The sequence below is a fragment of the Oncorhynchus mykiss genome, chromosome 28 (genome assembly GCF_057628025.1).
Source record: "Oncorhynchus mykiss isolate SJ-2025 chromosome 28, ASM5762802v1, whole genome shotgun sequence".
NCBI classification, from domain to species: domain Eukaryota; kingdom Metazoa; phylum Chordata; class Actinopteri; order Salmoniformes; family Salmonidae; genus Oncorhynchus; species Oncorhynchus mykiss.
Genome location: NC_143049.1, coordinates 14,022,191 through 14,041,669, shown reverse-complemented (window position 1 = coordinate 14,041,669; position 19,479 = coordinate 14,022,191). Strand labels below are relative to the sequence as shown.

Genomic DNA, 19,479 nt, shown 5'->3' with positions numbered 1-19,479 from the left:
ATGTTTTTTGAATTGAGGAAGTGTGATCATAATCATTAGGATATTCTAACGATACGTAGTAGAAGACATATTAAATGCCCCCCAGCCTTGTGAGCTAAACAGCGCACTTGCACTTGTTATGGGTCTTTAGGCTACGAATAAAACAGTGAAAACCCATTTTTTTATGATCCATTTGGCGGTGTATAATTTTAATGCGTACAAAACGTATGATCAAAAGCCTTCACTGTGAAAGTCGCAACACAAGTTGATCAATTTAGGCCCTTCATATATGGGCTACGCGCAGAACTTCGTTCAATGTATCGAACCAGTCATTGTTTTCTTGCTCAAACCGTGAGCAACACCTGTCAAACTCAGACATTTCTCTCAAAAAACAGGGATGGGGGGCCTCCCGGGTGGCGCAGTGGTCTAATGCACTCTGTGTAGCCAGAGATTCTGGGTTCGAGCATGGCTCTCGAACCTCGCCGAGCATGGCTCCCGACCTTCGCCGAGCATGGCTCCCGACCTTCGCCGAGCATGGCTCCCGACCTTCGCCGAGCATGGCTCCCGATTTTCGAGTCCGTGCGGGAGTTGTAGCGATGAGACAAGACAGTAACTACCAGCAATTACCCCCACGAAAAGGGGTGTAACAAAAAAACAGGGATGATGATTTGCAAGGGACTAGTAGTATCTAAGGATCTTGGAGTTTGCCAAAAAACAGTAGGTTATTCTGGCTGGTATTACCCGACCTGCCCAAAAGATCCCTTCCGAATAGGGCTAGACAGCTACTTCCATCCAATGAAATGGTCTTTCCTCTGATTTCTATACCAATTCTTTGAATTGCTCTGTGGGTTGATCTGTGGGTTGATTTGAATGAGTTTTGGTAAACTGCTCCATTTGGAGACAAGAGAATTTAGTGCTCTAGGCAATGCATGCCTCTGTAGTTTTTTCTGTTTTCATTTTTTTTTCTGGAACTCAGTCGGTGTCTTAAATTACTGATCAGAGTTAGAATAGTAGAGTATACAAAGGGCCATTTCGAAAATTGGTTGTTCATCAGTAGTTTTCCTCTTTTTATATTTCACTCACTGACAGCCACTCAATTAGCCCATGTCATTTTTTTTATCGGTTCATTTGTCTAGCCAGCTATCTAAACTTGTAGTATTCACAAAAATACCGCACAGGGTTGATTTTGATTTTGTTAGTCACTTTCATTCCGATATCAAATAAACATGGCATGAGTAATGTTTCAGGATAGTCAGGTAGATAAAACGCCTGTCCAGACTAGAGGTCGACCGATTAATCGGCATGGCCGATTTCAAGTTTTGAGCTTGAGCTCTGAGCCTTCTAGTAGTTGTTTCCCTTGCTCTGCATGCTTTCATATGTTCTCATGTTCGGAGCAAGGAACTGAAACGTTAGCTTTTTTACATAGCACATATTGCACTTTTACTTTCTTCTCCAACACTTTGTTTTTGCATTATTTAAACCAAATTGAACATGTTTCATTATTTACTTGAGACTAAATTGATTTTATTGATTTATTATATTAAGTTAAAACAAGTGTTCATTCAGTATTGTTGTAATTGTCATTATTACAAATATATATTTTTTTAAATCAGCCAATTAAATCGGTATCGCTTTTTTTGTCCTCCAATAATCGGTATCGGTATCGGCGTTGAAAAATCATAATCAGTCGGTCTCTAGTCCAGACCCATGCTCCAGCACCTAGGCTATCTCTACATTAAATGACAAGTCTATTTTGGAACGGAGGCTGCACCAAAATAGGAATGTTAGCTATTTGGCATCATGAGGTACCACATTAGAAAAAAGAAAGCGTAGTCAACCACCCACCGCAGGAGACTGGGGGAATGTTACACTTTCCTGGATACACAATCATCATTGTAGGGATATTGATACGCACCGGACATACATTTATTGGATCTCAGCGGCAAAGATTGGATTATTTTACGGACTGTAAAACCTTATTGAAGTTTTAGTTCACATGTTTCAGCGCTTGTTTTATCAGAGTGGCTGAAGACTCAAGGTGAGCAAATCATTGCTGTAGTTGAACTAACCCAGTTCCCAGTTTAAATAACCTAAAAGGACATTCAATTTGCAATCCCTGATCAACATAATTTCTAATTTAATAAGGCATGAGTCATATATTTTTGAATGGGAATCGAGTGTCGTCATTTTAGAGGAGTCATGTTTATTAATGTGCTTTATGTTTGTGGTGGCAGTTTTACCTTCCCCAAAAAGTATGTTTTCATGACTTATTTATTTAATTACAATGAGCAACTTTGTTGGTCCGAAAATACTGTCAGTAAAACGTTTTTGCCGACTATCTAGCCTACACAACACACAAAACCAACTACATAAAACATGTATGATCAATTTGCATTGGCTAATGGTATTGGCAAGTTTATTAAACAATATAGAACAAAGAAGCGTTTCCTTCAGTTGTGGTGCCCTATCAAAACAGTTTATCCCTCTACGCTTCTACAAATGGCAATGGACAGAGACGCGGCCCGACAGCTGAGGTTATTTTGGGTACAGGCAGCTCAGGGGAGTGAGGTGACAAAGATGGCAAATGTCACCCTTTCAAAGACACATATCTGTTCTATTTAACCGTGTTAAAACCTAATTTGTCCCAATCTGGCAGTGCGTTGATGTCAGTTTACCTTCGTCAACCTATATTCACCCTCTCAAAAAACAGCCAAAAGTTTGTGGAATTTCCATGTGTTATCACTCTGCTTTCAACCTTCTAAAAGCACAACCAAATTTCAATGGAAAAACAATTTTTGGTTTAGTTGTCACCAAATGTCTATCACTGCGCTTTCAATCATTTAAAAGCAAAGTTAAAATGGGAATTCAATGTCAGATAGGTTATTTTTTATATATAACAGATGAATGTGTTATCACTGTGGTTAATCTAATAGCAGAACCAAATGACCTGGATTGCAATTGAGATTAGACGAAATTAAAAGTACATAATGCTAGTATGTATCACAATGAAGTGTGAGATTCTGCGCAGATTATTACAGAAATTGTGACCTATGCATGTTATCTTGAACATGCACGCTTTATATGATTACATTAGAAGAAATGTATAGTTGACTGTTACATTAGTTTGTAAAATGGCCTTAACTTTAGGCTATTTATCGGATTACAAAAGTAATTTTGAATTGTGTTTGGTTGACAATGCAACCAAATATCAACGTTTAAAGGAGATCTATCAAGTGCTTGGAAAGTTTCATTTGAGCCAATGGCTTAATCCCATTCTTGAACTTGTATTTTTTGTTGAGTTGGAGATGTGAATCCAACATATCATTTGTTAACTTTAATAGTTGATAGGATATGTATTATACGGTATTTATTGTATTTCAAAAGTGATATTGTTTCAAGTTTCACATTTTGATGGTACTATGTACAGGATACACGTGGTATGCATCATCCAACTAAATGCTTACTTGCAGGTTCCTTCTCGACAATGCAACAACAATAAGAAATATTAAAAGATAAGAATAGGAACATAAAGTAAATGGTTCAGTAGAATAGAATAAACATTTTAGTATAATACAGGAAGGTACAATTTATAGTCCAATATTTACACATGACTTGTATCAGAGAAAAGGGGGATTTGCAAGTGTTTAAATTGTGCAATAGTTCATATGAGTCTGGTAACAGCAATTGTGATTTGTGTAAATAACAGTGTTTTTGTGTGTGTGTGTGTGTGTGTGTGTGTGTGCGTATATCCACACGGTCTAAAATGTTATTTTATTTTATTTTAAAAGTTATTTTCCCCCATCAATCTACACACAATACCCCATAATGACAAAACAAAAACAGGTTTCTAGAAATTCTTGCTAACTTAAAAACTGAAATATCACATTTACATAAGTATTCAGACCCTTTAATCAGTACTTTGTTGAAGCACCTTTGGCAGAGATTACAGCCTCAACACTTCTTGGGTATGACGCTACAAGCTTGGCACACCTGTATTTGGGGAGTTTCTCCCATTCTTCTCTGCAGATCTGTCAGGTTGGATGGGGAGCGATGCTGCACAGCTATTTTCTGGTCTCTCCAGAGATGTTCGATCGGGTTTAAGTCCGGACTCTGGCTGGGCCACTCAAGGACATTCAGAGACTTGTCCCGAAGCCACTCGTGCATTGTCTTGGCTGTGTGCTTAGGGTCGTTGTCCTGTTGGAAGGTGAACCTTCGGCCCAGTCTGAGGGCCTGAGTGCTCTGGTGCAGGATATCATCAAGGATCTTTCTGTACCCTGCTCTGTTCATCTTTACCTTGATCCTGACTAGTCCAAGAACTCCAAGTTCCTGCCGCTGAAAAACATCCCCACAGCATGATGCTGCCACCACCATGCTTCACTGTAGGTATGGTGCCAGGTTTCCTCCAGACGTGATCCTTGGCATTCAGGCCAAAGAGTTCAATTTTGGTTTCATCAGACCAGAGAATCTTGTTTCTCATGGTCTGAGATTCTTTAGGTGCCTTTTGGCTTACTCCAAGTGGGCTGTCATGGGCCTTTTACTGGGGAGTGGTTCTGTCTGGCCACTCTACCATAAAGGCCTGATTGGTGGAGTGCGGCAGAGATGGTTATCCTTCCGGAAGGTTCTCCCATCTCCACAGAGGAACTCAAGCGCTCTGTCAGAGTGACCATTGGGTTCTTGGTCATTCTCATAATCACACATTGGTAATACTCAGTGATAACGTCATAGGTAAGCAGGGCTGGGCTTGGTTAAAACCCTGGATGGTCTCTCGAGTGGCATAGCTGTCTAAAGCACTGCATCGCAGTGTTGCGGCGTCACTACAGCCTGGGGTTCTTTACTTGGCTCATCACGCTCTAGCTACTCCTTGTGGCTGGCCGGGCACCTGGAGGCTGACTTCGGTCGTCAGTTGAACAGTTTTCCTCCGACAAATTGGTACGGCTGGCTTCCGGGTTAAGTGTGCAGGTGTTAAGAAGAGAGGCTTGGCGGGTCATGTTTCGAAGGACGCATGACCTCTCCTGAGCCCGTTGGGGAGTTGCAGCGATGAGACAAGATCGCAATTGGATATCACGAAATTGGGGTGGAAAAGGGGGGAAAATTACAACATCAAATAGAAAATAAAACCCTGAATGGTAGACCAAAGAGTAGTGCTATATAGATATATTCTCCAGCAGTAGATGCTGCTCAACCTAAAGTTTTTAATTCTGATAGTGGATATAACGTTGAAGAGCTGACGTTGTTTTTAAGGTACAAATGTAACATATGTTCATGTGAATATTCAAAAATCCATATAAAGACAATATGTGCATTGTCCCACCAGTGGTGTTTCCACCAAACTGACTTCTTGCAGATAAAAGTCAGTGCTTAATGACTTTTGAGTTTTCATGTACCGATTAAAATTTTTACGTTCATTGTGTTTCCATCACATTTCAACTCTACCGATAGTTTTGGCGCAAAAACGTTTGTGTTAAATAGCAAATGTGCCTACTCTGGTCTTGGCATGTACGCTCCAGCCAACAGCTCCCAGATGCAGTGCGGGTTGCTGTGCAGGTTGGCTAGTCTACATGATGAGATTATGATAGATAAAATGCGAGAATATTTGTATCTGTCAAACGGCAGCCAAGCATCGATTATGTCACCAGAATAAGATCCTCAATATTTATTGGAAAGGAGCATCAAGCTCATCACCGTACACTTTCACCACCCTGTGAAGTTCATCACAATGTATGTCTTCTGTCGCCTAATAAACTGCATGGTTTCCAGAGTCGTAGTGGGAGGATCACACACCATATTATCACGTGACTCTAAAGTTTACTTCAGTATGATGGTTATTATATCAATATTTGTGCATAAAGGCATTTCCACTGCCATTTCTCACAAAATAAATTTTTGTCACAAAAAGATCCCACCATGTCCAACGAACAAATTATCTGCCAGCATTTGTACAATTGTACCGAAAAGTCCTGTTTCCATCACAGCTGTCGTGATTTATTTTTATACCGTATGACTTTACTAAAATGAAAACTGTGGATAGAAAAGTCATTTATGTTGAAATTTGGTTACCATGATAACATAATCATGTGCTTGAAATTTCACCCTCAAAATAACAGCTTACGATGATTACTTTTTGTTGTTGTTGACAAATCACATGGAAAAAATGTTATTCAACCAGTTTGTGCCCAGTGGGAATCCAACTGCTCCCCTTTTGATGCACCTTTATATGGAAGTGAGTACTGTAGGTGTTATTTGACCTTGATAGTGATAGGGGTCTGGTTGATGACCTACGTCACACTGCAATCGTGTTCCTCAAGTCTGGTCCTGGGGACTCAAGTGGTATAAACTTTTTTCAATGACTTGATGATTAGGCTACTAATCAAGTTTAATCAGGTATGTTAGTGCTGGACTTGTAAACCCTGTGGGTTTCCAGTACCAGAATCGATGAACAGTATGACACCAAATAATCAAAATATTACACTTCAGTAGGCTCGTAGGCAAAAAACCTAGCTATGAAATATGCACTGTAGCCTACTTCCAACAACAACAAAAAGTATATTTGGAAAGAATGCTGTGGCGATTTTAGCATGAACATCTTGGTGGGGAAAACTAACATTTTTTTCGAATGCATGCCAGCAAAGCCACTACACAACACAACTCAACACTAAACAATACATTAATTGCACGATGATGGTGATAAACGGTGCCCAAAAAACTGTTAGGGCCTACATAAAGCTGTCCCAACAGCAAAGCTTTCTTTTCAGCACCATAGAGTGAGTCCTTACCACAACTACACTTGGCAATCAGCGGAGTCTTGTCTGGCAGCGACACAGTTCATTCAGCCTCATTTACTGCCTTTTAAAATAACATAGCTGATATGGCTGACTTGCTTAAACAAATGTGATTTCCACTGACAATTGAGATGTACAAACTATGGCATAAGGGAATGACAAGCGCATAAGAGGCCATCCGTAATTTTTATTAAGACATTGATGAGCAAGCTAGGATGGACGTATTCAATACAACTATTTGTTCAGCACTTTCGAAATGTACAGTGACAGAATTCAGAACATGGGCCATTCTTACAGTATTCTCCCTGTAAGCCAAGTCAGAACTGTAGGATAAGGGGGCATATAAGCAGACAATAAAATCTCTTACAATATTTGATAATTACATTTATTTAAAACAGGCTATAGGCTACATGTGCACCACCAAGTCAGAACAGTAGGATAAATTATGAGGGAGAAAGGGACCAAATTATTAGGGTGAAGCACATGGCCTACTAACAGCTTACTACACAACATAGACTTAGTATTCCTTTCTTAGCTACAGTATACATATCTCCCTGGCATATTACATCATTTATGCAGCAGCATACAATACATTTTTGGACTCACCTTGCTGTGCTGTGCCCACTTGAACAGGAAGATGGTGCAGGAAGACAGTGTTTTTAGAGAGGTGGATTTTTAAAAGTAGAAGTTCAAATTGTTTGGGTACAGACCTGGATAGTAAGACAGAACTCTGCAGGCTGTCTTTGCAGTAAATTGCAACACCGCCCCTTTTAGCCGTTCTATCTTGTCTGAAAATGTTGTAGTTAGGGATGAAAATGTCAGAATTTTTGTTGCTCTTCCTAAGCCAGGATTCAGACACGGCTAGAACATCCGGGTTGGCAGAGTGTGCTAAAGCAGTGAATAAAACAAACTTAGAGAGGAGGCTTCTAATGTTAACATGCATGAAACCAAGGCTATTACAGTTACAGAAGTCATCAAAAGAGAGCGCCTGGGGAAGAGGAGTGGAGCTAGGCACTGCAGGGCCTTGAATTCACCTCTACATCACCAGAGGAACAGAGGAGGAGTAGGATAAGGGTACGGCTAAAAGCTATGAGAATTGGTCGTCTAGAATGTCTGGAACAGAGAGTAAAAGGAGGTTTCTGGGGGTGATAAAATATCTTCAAGGTATAATGTACAGACAAAGGTATGGTAGGATGTGAATACAGTGGAGGTAAACCTAGGTATTGAGTGATGATGAGAGAGATATTGTCTCTAGAAACATCCTTGAAACCAGGTGATGTCATCGCATGTGTGGGTGGTGGAACTGAAAGGTTGGATAAGGTATAGTGAGCAGGGCTAGAGGCTCTACAGTGAAATAAGCCAATAAACACTAACCAGAACAGCAATGGACAAGGCATATTGACATTAAGTAGGGGCATGCTAAGTCGAGTGATCATAAGGGTCCAGTGAGTAGTGAGGTTGGTTGGTGTCACGGCGATTCAGATATACAGTGCCTTGCGAAAGTATTCTGCCCCCTTGAACTTTGCGACCTTTTGCCACATTTCAGGCTTCAAACATAAAGATATAAAACTGTATTTTTTGTGAAGAATCAACAACAAGTGGGACACAATCATGAAGTGGAACGACATTTATTGGATATTTAAAACTTTTTTAACAATCAAAAACTGAAAAATTGGGCGTGCAAAATTATTCAGCCCCCTTAAGTTAATACTTTGTAGCGCCACCTTTTGCTGCGATTACAGCTGTAAGTTGCTTGGGGTATGTCTCTATCAGTTTTGCACATCGAGAGACTGACATTTTTTCCCATTCCTCCTTGCAAAACAGCTCGAGCTCAGTGAGGTTGGATGGAGAGCAATTGTGAACAGCAGTTTTCAGTTCTTTCCACAGATTCTCGATTGGATTCAGGTCTGGACTTTGTCTTGGCCATTCTAACACCTGGATATGTTTATTTTTGAACCATTCCATTGTAGATTTTGCTTTATGTTTTGGATCATTGTCTTGTTGGAAGACAAATCTCCGTCCCAGTCTCAGGTCTTTTGCAGACTCCATCAGGCTTTCTTCCAGAATGGTCCTGTATTTGGCTCCATCCATCTTCCCATCAATTTTAACCATCTTCCCTGTCCCTGCTGAAGAAAAGCAGGCACAAACCATGATGCTGCCACCACCATGTTTGACAGTGGGGATGGTGTGTTCAGCTGTGTTGCTTTCACGCCAAACATAACGTTTTGCATTGTTGCCAAAAAGTTCAATTTTGGTTTCATCTGACCAGAGCACCTTCTTCCACATGTTTGGTGTGTCTCCCAGGTGGCTTGTGGCAAACTTTAAACAACACTTTTTATGGATATCTTTAAGAAATGTCTTTCTTCTTGCCACTCTTCCATAAAGGCCAGATTTGTGCAATATACGACTGATTGTTGTCCTATGGACAGAGTCTCCCACCTCAGCTGTAGATCTCTGCAGTTCATCCAGAGTGATCATGGGCCTCTTGGCTGCATCTCTGATCAGTCTTCTCCTTGTATGAGCTGAAAGTTTAGAGGGACGGCCAGGTCTTGGTAGATTTGCAGTGGTCTGATACTCCTTCCATTTCAATATTATCGCTTGCACAGTGCTCCTTGGGATGTTTAAAGCTTGGGAAATCTTTTTGTATCCAAATCCGGCTTTAAACTTCTTCACAACAGTATCTCGGACCTGCCTGGTGTGTTCCTTGTTCTTCATGATGCGCTTTTAACGGACCTCTGAGACTATCACAGTGCAGGTGCATTTATACGGAGACTTGATTACACACAGGTGGATTGTATTTATCATCATTAGTCATTTAGGTCAACATTGGATCATTCAGAGATCCTCACTGAACTTCTGGAGAGAGTTTGCTGCACTGAAAGTAAAGGGGCTGAATAATTTTGCACGCCCAATTTTTCAGTTTTTGATTTGTTAAAAAAGTTTGAAATATCCAATAAATGTTGTTCCACTTCATGATTGTGTCCCACTTGTTGTTGATTCTTCACAAAAAAATACAGTTTTATATCTTTATGTTTGAAGCCTGAAATGTGGCAAAAGGTTGCAAAGTTCAAGGGGGCCAAAAACTTTCGCAAAGCACTGTATATAGATTTTAGATTTTAGATTCTTCAAAGTAACCACCCTTTGCCTTGATGACAGCTTTGCACACTCTTGGCATTCTTTCAACCAGCTTCACCTGGAATGCTTTTCCAACAGTCTTGAAGGAGTTCCCACATATGCTGAGCACTTGTTGCCTGCTTTTCTTTCACTCTGCGGTCCAACTCATTACAAACCATCTCAATTGGGTTGAGGTCAGGTGATTGTGGAGGCCAGGTTATCTGATGCAGCACTCCATCTCTTGCCTTCTTGGTCAAATAGCCCTTACACAGCCTGCAGGTGTATTGGTTTATAGTCCCACTAAGCGCAAACCAGATGGAATGGCGTATCACTGCAAAATGCTGTGGTAGCCATGCTGGTTATGTGTGCCTTGAATTCTAAATAAATCACAGACAGTGTCACCAGAAAAGTACCATGACACCTCCTCCTCCCATGCTTCACGGTGTGAACTACACATGCAGAGATCATCCGTTCACCTTCCCTGCGTCTCACAAAGACATGCTAAATTTGGACTCATCAGACCAAAGGACAGATTTCCTCTTGTCTAATGTCCATTGCTCGTGTTTCTTGGCCCAAGCAAGTCTCTTCTTATTATTGGTGTGCTTTAGTAGTGGTTTCTTTGCAGTATTTTGACAATGAAGGCCTGATTTACAAGTCTCCTCTGAACAGTTGATGTTGAGATGTGTCTGTTACTTGAACTCTGTGAACTCCAATGAACTTGTCCTCTGCATCAGAAGTAACTCTGGGTCCTCTTGAGAGCCAGTTTCATCATAGTGCTTGATGGTTTTTGAGACTGCACTTGAGGAAACTTTAAATGTTATTGACATTTTCCAAATTGTCTGACCTTCATGTCTTAAAGTAATGATGGACTGTCATTTCTCTTTCCTTATTTGAGCTGTTCTTGACATATTATGGACTTGGTATTTTACCAAATAGGTCTATCCTCTGTATACCACCCCTACCTTGTCACAACACAACTGATTGGCTCAAACGCATTAAGAAGGAAAGAAATTCCACAAATGAACTTAAAACAAAGAATACCTGTTAAGTGAAATGCATTCCAGATGACTACCTCATGAAGCTGGTTGAGAGAATGCCAAGAGTGTGCGAAACTGTCATCAAGGCAAAGGGTGGCTAGTTTGAAGAATCTCATATACAAAATATGTTTTGATTTGTTTACACTTTTTTGGTTACTACATGATTCCGTATGTGTTATTTCACAGTGTTGATGTCTTCACTATTATTCTACAATGTAGAAAATAGTAAAAAATAAAGGAAAACCCTGGAATGAGTAGGTGTGTCCAAACTTTTGACTGGTCCTGTATATATTTATTTATTGTTATTTATTTTTGTTGTTGCCTGTTTTTCATGTTATTTTGTCATTAATACGTGACACGTATCAGTTTGCAAACATTGTAAAAAAAATCGACTAACTAGCGAGATATCTCGCTTACAAGACTAGTCATGCTAGCTGCGTTGTTGCTTGCGATTGGCTGTGGTCTTGGGGGTGGCATACAGACTCAGAGTTACCTGTCAGGCATCATTCAGGGTTTAAATGCCCCACGAGGGATTAGATGCCCCAAGAGCTCTTACTTAGCTCAAGTTAGCATGAAACGCACCATCCTTTAGTGTAGCAATCAATGAAAACCTCACGCTGATCCGCTGTGGGCTTTGCCACCCCAGCCATACAGTCAATCTATCATCAATGCGTCCATTCCTATTTACAGAGTTTATCTCGTGATCTCGACAAAACATTTGTTATGTCGTGATCATGAGATAAATAAATTGGGATCTCAACATAACGAGATAAACGTTTTTTTTTAAAATCAGCATGTCCTTTTTGAACCGTAGTTTTCAGTCATCAATGCATATCTTACATTTTGTTGACTTCCATGTCAGACAGACTTCACTAGAAATATCTGAGCCAAATGTGAGACATGTTAACACATTCTTCCAAGTTCCTATGAAAACGATCTCAATTTGCAGCAATCAATTCACTCCATAGTGGCCCACTCAAACACATTATGCCTCTATGTGAGAACAAGGTTTTCCAAACCTTCAAGTCATTACTTCCTGGTGTAGTGTTATTACATGATCATGTTAGGCATTAGTGTCAGGCATGAGAAGAATGAGACACTAGAGGTCGTGTAGTGTCATACGTAGTTCAAGAGGCAAGTGATTTAAATGATTGACAACAACAATAGAAGGACATCTTACTTTTTTTGCCTTATGATCTTGATATATCTTAGTATTATTCTATATTGTATCTATATTACCCTCACTTACTGGATATATTATTCTATACTTCTATATTCTATACTCATGCATTGATTCCTTTCAATTGTGTGTTTCTATTCTAACTGGCATTATTTCTTTGGTAATCTAGGAACCAGTAATGGACCAGAACCTGTTTGGAGGGGCCCCCAGATTCCTCACGCGGCCCAAAGCGTTCGCAGTGTGCGTGGGCAAGGATGCCACTCTAAGCTGCACCATCGTGGGCAACCCCACCCTACTGATTACCTGGGAAAAGGAGAAGCTACGTCTGACCTCCGGGGGCCGCTTCAAGACGGTGGATGATGGTAATGTCTACCGCCTCACCATCTACGATCTAACCCTGGAAGACAGCGGTCAGTACATGTGCCGGGCCAAGAACAACGTCGGGGAGGCATACGCATGTGTAACCCTTCATGTAGGCCTTCCACAGGAGATGGTGGACAGGGCCCCCGTCTTCATGGTCAAGCCTACCTCTGCACGTGTGGGCCTGGGGGGCGATGTGGTCTTCCACTGCCGGGTTGCTGCTTACCCAGAGCCCAAATTTGACTGGGATAAGGACGGGCGTTACCTAGCCGAGACAAACCGCATCAAGGTGTCCTCGGACGGCGACAGCAGCTCCCTGAGGATCCAGAGCGTGCGCAGCCTAGACAGCGGCACTTATACCTGCCGCGCCCAGAACTCGGTGGGCCGCTCGAACTCTGCCGCTGCCTTGGTCATAGACACCCAGGACTCCCGTCACCTGGGCCAGGACAAGAGCACCTCCCTCCTCTCCCACATGCAGAAGCGTAAAGAAGGGATCTCCATCTACCGCACAGCAGAGACCCGCAGCTCCTCTCACAACTCCACCACCACCTCGTCCACGGCCACCACTATGGTCACAGACGGGCTGAGCGCTCTGGGTCTGGACCACGGCAGCGCAGCACTGGTCAGCCAGCTACCCAAAAGCGTCTTCACCCGCACCTGCACGGTGACTGAGGGCAAGCATGCCAAGCTCAGCTGCTTCGTGACAGGTCACCCCAAGCCTCATATCATCTGGAGGAAGGATGGGGGGAACATCGGCGAGGGACGTAGGCACATCATGTATGAGGACCAGGCCGAGAATTTCATCCTCAAGATCCTGTACTGCAAGCAGAGCGACAACGGCCTGTACACCTGTAATGCCTCCAACATGGCTGGACAAACCTACAGCGCTGTGCTGGTGATTGTTAAAGGTAAGAAGAGCTTTTTTGAAACCTTTTGACAAGCTTGATATGCAGTATGCTCACTGGTGTAGCACACGCCCCCGCAGCCCTCGTGGTTGGGGTTCCCCCGGAGGTCGGGCCCCCCAGATAGCATATGAACACGTCATTTCATTTTTTGGAATGACGGGAAATTAGCTTTAAAACTTCATATTTTTCTCTCAGCCTCATGGCAAAATGTGTAAAATAGCACTTTGCAAAAAAAAGTACAATGTTTTTGTTTTCTTTTTTTTGCAATGGGGGGGACCTTTGCTCGGACCTTGCGGGGGGCCCCACTAAAATGCGCTACGCCACTGAATATGCTGTTATGTTGGTACAGTATTTCAATATACTGTAAATGGGGTGGCAGGGTAGCCTAGTGGTTAGAGCGTTGGACTAGTAACCGGAAGGTTGCAAGCAAGTTCAAACCCCTGAGCTGACAAGGTACAAATCTGTCGTTCTGCCCACAGCATACCGCTGTCATTGAAAATAAGAATTTGTTATTAACTGACTTGCCTAGTTAAATAAAGGTAAAAAAAAAAAATGATGTAAAATAGTGAATTTACTCTATGCATGATAATATCAATTTCTCCATTCTAAAATAAGCCCGTCTGTTTAGTTTTTACATATCTCGCATTGCCATACTCCCAAGTCTAGTTCATCACTTGACTGCTGAGGAAAAAGTGAGGGTAGTTTTTCCATAAAATGATTAATGACTTTAAGATTAACTCTCATGGCTCTATATGAATTGCTGATACTGGACTAGTATATATATTATAAATATATATATATTTTTAAATATAGCTGAAATTAATCTCATCAAATCTGTCTACACCAATGACTGTATAAATGAATGGACAAAACCATCGATCATGTGACATTCATATGTGAAGACACCATAGCGCATTTAAGATGGCGTCTTATGAAGACATAACATGCGCAGTTTGAGCTAGTGCAGGTAGTGGCGTTGCACTTTTCATTGAGTTAGATTGGCAACAAAGATTGCCATTTCCCCATTCACTATAACGGGAAATCCTGTTTTCTGCTAACAATGCTTGCAGTACCGCGGCCAGCCTTGAATTTCATGACTTGGTGAGAGGGGGCAGTCGTTCTCCCCTGGTCTACACTACCAGAATTAACCAAAGTAAGCTAAAACGTTCACCTGAGCACAGTGTTACTCTTTTCCAACATACTGTAGACTTAAACTGCGCAACTAAGTGGTGGAATGCTGGCAGCGACATGAAGGAGGAGTGTTGTGTTTCATCTATTTTCTGCCGGTGATGAGTATTTCACAGTGGCTATTAGCCCACTGTTACCCCCAAGCGCCAGAGCTAGGGTGACTTTCCATGAGGCACCCCTGATTGGCTAGAAACCTGGAGCATGGATTATCAATGGCGGTTGTTAATCTCTGTCTCAATTTGACAGTGAGTGCAGAGCCCATGGCTGTCATGTACTGTCATGTTGTGTCTTGTCTCTGTCCTTTCCCTTCACCCTGTCTCCCTCTGCTGGTCGTTGTTAGGTTACCTTTTCTCCCCCGCTTTCCCCCAGCTGTTCCTTGTCTCCTCTAACTACCCATTCACCCCGTTTCCCACCTGTTCCCTTTTTCCCTCTGATTAGGTCCCTATATCTCTCTCTGTTTCTGTTCCTGTCCTTGTCGGATTCTTGTTTGTTGTGTTTCATGCCTGAGCCAGACTATCGTCATGTTTGCTGTAACCTTGTCCTGTCCTGTCGGAATCTGCCGGTCTATCTGAGCCTACCTATGTTTGGTTATTAAAGAAGCTCTGTTTAAGTTAGTTCGCTTTTGGGTCCTCATTCACTCACCATAACAGAAGAATCCGACCAAGAATGGACCCAGCGACTTCGGATCCTCTCCACTCAGCCGTCGGGATCCAGGGAGCGATGCTAGGCAGACACGAGCAGGAAGTGTCTGCTGCTCGACATGCCGTTGAGACCCTGGCCACCCAAGTCTCCAACCTCACAGAACAGGTTCACCATCTCCGCCTCGATCCACCGGCCACTTCCAGGGCCTTCGAATCTCCGGAGCCCAGAATCAATAACCCGCCGTGTTACTCTGGGGAGCCCACTGAATGCCGCTCGTTCCTCACCCAGTGTGATATTGTGTTTTCTCTCCAGCCCAACACTTACTCCAGGAGCACTGCTCGTGTCGCCTACGTCATATCTCTCCTTATTGGACGGGCTCGTGAGTGGGGCACGGCAATCTGGGAGGCAAGGGCTGAGTGTACTAACCAGTATCAGGACTTTAAGGAGGAGATGATACGGGATTTTGATCGATCTGTTTTTGGGGAGGAGGCTTCCAGGGCCCTGTCTTCCCTATGTCAAGGCAATCGATCCATAACAGACTACTCTATTGAGTTTCGCACTCTTGCTGTCTCCAGTGGCTGGAACGAGCCGGCCTTGCTCGCTCGTCTTCTGGAGGGTTTCCGCGCAGAGGTAAAGGATGAGATTCTCTCCCGGGAGGTTCCTTCCAGCGTGGATTCCTTGATTGAACTCGCTATTCGCATTGAGCGACGGGTTGATCTTCGTCACCGAGCTCGTGGAAAGGAGCTCGCGCTCTCCGTCGCCTCCCTCTCCGCATCACTACCATCTTCCTCTGCCGGCTCGGGTGCTGAGCCCATGCAGCTGGGAGGTATCCGCATCTCGACTAAGGAGAGGGAACGGAGAATCACCAACCGCCTCTGTCTCTATTGCGGTTCCGCTGGTCATTTTGTCACTTCATGTCCAGTAAAAGGCCAGAGCTCGTCAGTAAGCGGAGGGCTACTGGTGAGCGCTACTACTCCTGTCTCTCCTTCAAGATCCTGCACTACCTTGTCGGTCCATCTACGCTGGACCGGTTCGTCAGCTTCCTGCAGTGCCTTAATAGACTCTGGGGCGGAGGGCTGTTTTATGGACGAGACCTGGGCTCGGGAACATGACATTCCTCTCAGACAGTTAAAGGAGCCCACGGCCTTGTTCGCCCTGGATGGTAGTCCTCTCCCCAGGATTCAGCGTGAGACGCTACCTTTAACCCTCACTGTTTCTGGTAATCATAGTGAAACCATTTCTTTTTTAATTTTTCGTTCACCTTTTACACCTGTTGTTTTGGGCCATCCCTGGCTAGTTTGTCATAATCCTTCCATTAATTGGTCTAGTAATTCTATCCTCTCCTGGAACGTCTCTTGTCATGTGAAATGTTTAATGTCTGCTATCCCTCCTGTTTCCTCTGTCTCTTCTTCACAGGAGGAGCCTGGTGATTTGACAGGGGTGCCGGAGGAATATCACGATCTGCGCACGGTGTTCAGTCGGTCCAGGGCCACCTCTCTTCCTCCACACCGGTCGTATGATTGTAGTATTGATCTCCTTCCGGGAACCACCCCCCCCCGGGGTAGACTATACTCTCTGTCGGCTCCCGAACGTAAGGCTCTCGAAGATTATTTGTCTGTAGCTCTTGACGCCGGTACCATAGTCCCCTCCTCCTCTCCCGCCGGAGCGGGGGTTTTTTTTGTCAAGAAGAAGGACGGGTCTCTGCGCCCCTGCATAGATTATCGAGGGCTGAATGACATAACAGTGAAGAATCGTTATCCGCTTCCTCTTATGTCTTCAGCCTTCGAGATCCTGCAGGGAGCCAGGTTTTTCACTAAGTTGGACCTTCGTAACGCTTACCATCTCGTGCGCATCAGGGAGGGGGACGAGTGGAAGACTGCGTTTAACACTCCGTTAGGGCACTTTGAATACCGGGTTCTTCCTTTCGGCCTCGCTAACGCTCCAGCTGTCTTTCAGGCATTAGTCAATGATGTCCTGAGAGACATGCTGAACATCTTTGTTTTCGTTTACCTTGACGATATCCTGATTTTTTCACCGTCACTCCAGATTCATGTTCAGCACGTTCGACGTGTCCTCCAGCGCCTTTTAGAGAATTGTCTTTTTGTGAAGGCTGAGAAGTGCACTTTTCATGCCTCCTCCGTCACATTTCTCGGTTCTGTTATTTCCGCTGAAGGCATTAAGATGGATCCCGCTAAGGTCCAAGCTGTCATTGATTGGCCCGTCCCTAAGTCACGCGTCGAGCTGCAGCGCTTTCTCGGCTTCGCGAACTTCTATCGTCGTTTCATCCGTAATTTCGGTCAGGTGGCAGCTCCTCTCACAGCCCTTACTTCTGTCAAGACGTGCTTTAAGTGGTCCGTTTCCGCCCAGGGAGCTTTTGATCTCCTCAAGAATCGTTTTACATCCGCTCCTATCCTTGTTACACCTGACGTCTCTAGACAGTTCGTTGTCGAGGTTGACGCGTCAGAGGTGGGCGTGGGAGCCATCCTTTCTCAGCGCTCCCTCTCTGACGACAAGGTCCACCCATGCGCGTATTTTTCTCATCGCCTGTCGCCGTCGGAACGTAACTATGATGTGGGTAACCGCGAACTGCTCGCCATCCGGTTAGCCCTAGGCGAATGGCGACAGTGGTTGGAGGGGGCGACCGTTCCTTTTGTCGTTTGGACTGACCATAGGAACCTTGAGTACATCCGTTCTGCCAAACGACTTAATGCGCGTCAGGCGCGTTGGGCGCTGTTTTTCGCTCGTTTCGAGTTCGTGATTTCTTATCGTCCGGGCTCTAAGAACACCAAGCCTGATGCTTTGTCTCGTCTCTTCAGTTCTTCAGTAGCCTCCACTGACCCCGAGGGGATTCTCCCTGAGGGGCGTGTTGTCGGGTTGACTGTCTGGGGAATTGAGAGGCAGGTAAAACAAGCGCTCACTCACACTCCGTCGCCGCGCGCTTGTCCTAGGAACCTTCTTTTCGTTCCCGTTCCTACTCGTCTGGCCGTTCTTCAGTGGGCTCACTCTGCCAAGTTAGCCGGCCACCCTGGCGTTCGGGGTACGCTTGCTTCCATCCGCCAGCGTTTTTGGTGGCCCACCTGGGAGCATGACACGCGTCGTTTCGTGGCTGCTTGTTCGGTCTGCGCGCAGACTAAGTCCGGTAACTCTCCTCCTGCCGGCCGTCTCAGGCCGCTTCCTATTCCCTCTCGACCGTGGTCTCACATCGCCTTAGATTTTGTCACCGGACTGCCTTCGTCAGCGGGGAAGACTGTTATTCTTACGGTTGTCGATAGGTTCTCTAAGGCGGCTCATTTCATTCCCCTTGCTAAGCTTCCTTCTGCTAAAGAGACGGCACAAATCATCATCGAGAATGTTTTCAGAATTCATGGCCTTCCGTCAGACGTCGTTTCGGACAGAGGTCCGCAATTCACGTCTCAATTTTGGAGGGAGTTTTGCCGTTTGATTGGGGCTTCCGTCAGTCTCTCTTCCGGCTTTCACCCCCAGTCTAACGGTCAAGCAGAACGGGCCAATCAGACTATTGGTCGCATCTTACGCAGTCTTTCTTTTCGTAACCCTGCGTCTTGGTCAGAACAGCTCCCCTGGGCAGAATACGCCCACAACTCGCTTCCTTCGTCTGCGACCGGGCTATCTCCTTTTCAGAGTAGCCTCGGGTACCAGCCTCCGCTGTTCTCATCTCAGTTCGCCGAGTCCAGCGTCCCCTCCGCTCAGGCTTTTGTCCAACGTTGCGAGCGCACCTGGAAGAGGGTCAGGTCTGCACTTTGCCGTTATAGGACGCAGACTGTGAGGGCTGCTAATAAGCGTAGAACTAAGAGTCCTAGATATTGTCGCGGTCAGAGAGTTTGGCTCTCCACTCAGAACCTTCCCCTTAAGACGGCTTCTCGCAAGTTGACCCCGCGGTTCATTGGTCCGTTCCGTATTTCTCGGGTCATTAATCCTGTCGCAGTTCGACTTCTTCTTCCGCGATACCTTCGTCGCGTCCACCCGGTCTTCCATGTCTCCTGCATCAAGCCCGTCCTTCGCGCCCCCGCTCGTCTTCCCCCCCCCCCCCCCATCCTTGTCGAGGGCGCACCCATCTACAGGGTCCGTAGAATTTTGGACATGCGTCCTCGGGGCCGTGGTCACCAGTACCTCGTAGATTGGGAGGGGTACGGTCCTGAGGAGAGGAGTTGGGTTCCCTCTCGGGACGTGCTGGACCGTGCGCTGATCGAGGATTTCCTCCGTTGCCGCCAGGTTTCCTCCTCGAGTGCGCCAGGAGGCGCTCGGTGAGTGGGGGGGTACTGTCATGTACTGTCATG

General features: G+C 44.6%; 1 protein-coding gene across 21 annotated transcripts in view; it reads left to right on the top strand.

The window, feature by feature from the left end:
* Positions 1 to 1,658: 1,658 nt before the first annotated feature.
* Positions 1,659 to 19,479, top strand: part of obscnb (obscurin, cytoskeletal calmodulin and titin-interacting RhoGEF b) — a 99,123-nt gene continuing 81,302 nt past the window's right edge. For all 21 annotated transcript variants that reach the window (XM_090225409.1, XM_090225426.1, XM_090225425.1 and 18 more), the window contains exons 1-2: positions 1,659 to 2,017; positions 12,259 to 13,357. In XM_090225409.1, the coding sequence (XP_090081535.1) occupies positions 12,268 to 13,357 (1,090 nt within the window). In that variant the 5' untranslated portion in view covers positions 1,659 to 2,017; positions 12,259 to 12,267. The remainder of the gene's footprint in view (positions 2,018 to 12,258; positions 13,358 to 19,479) is intronic.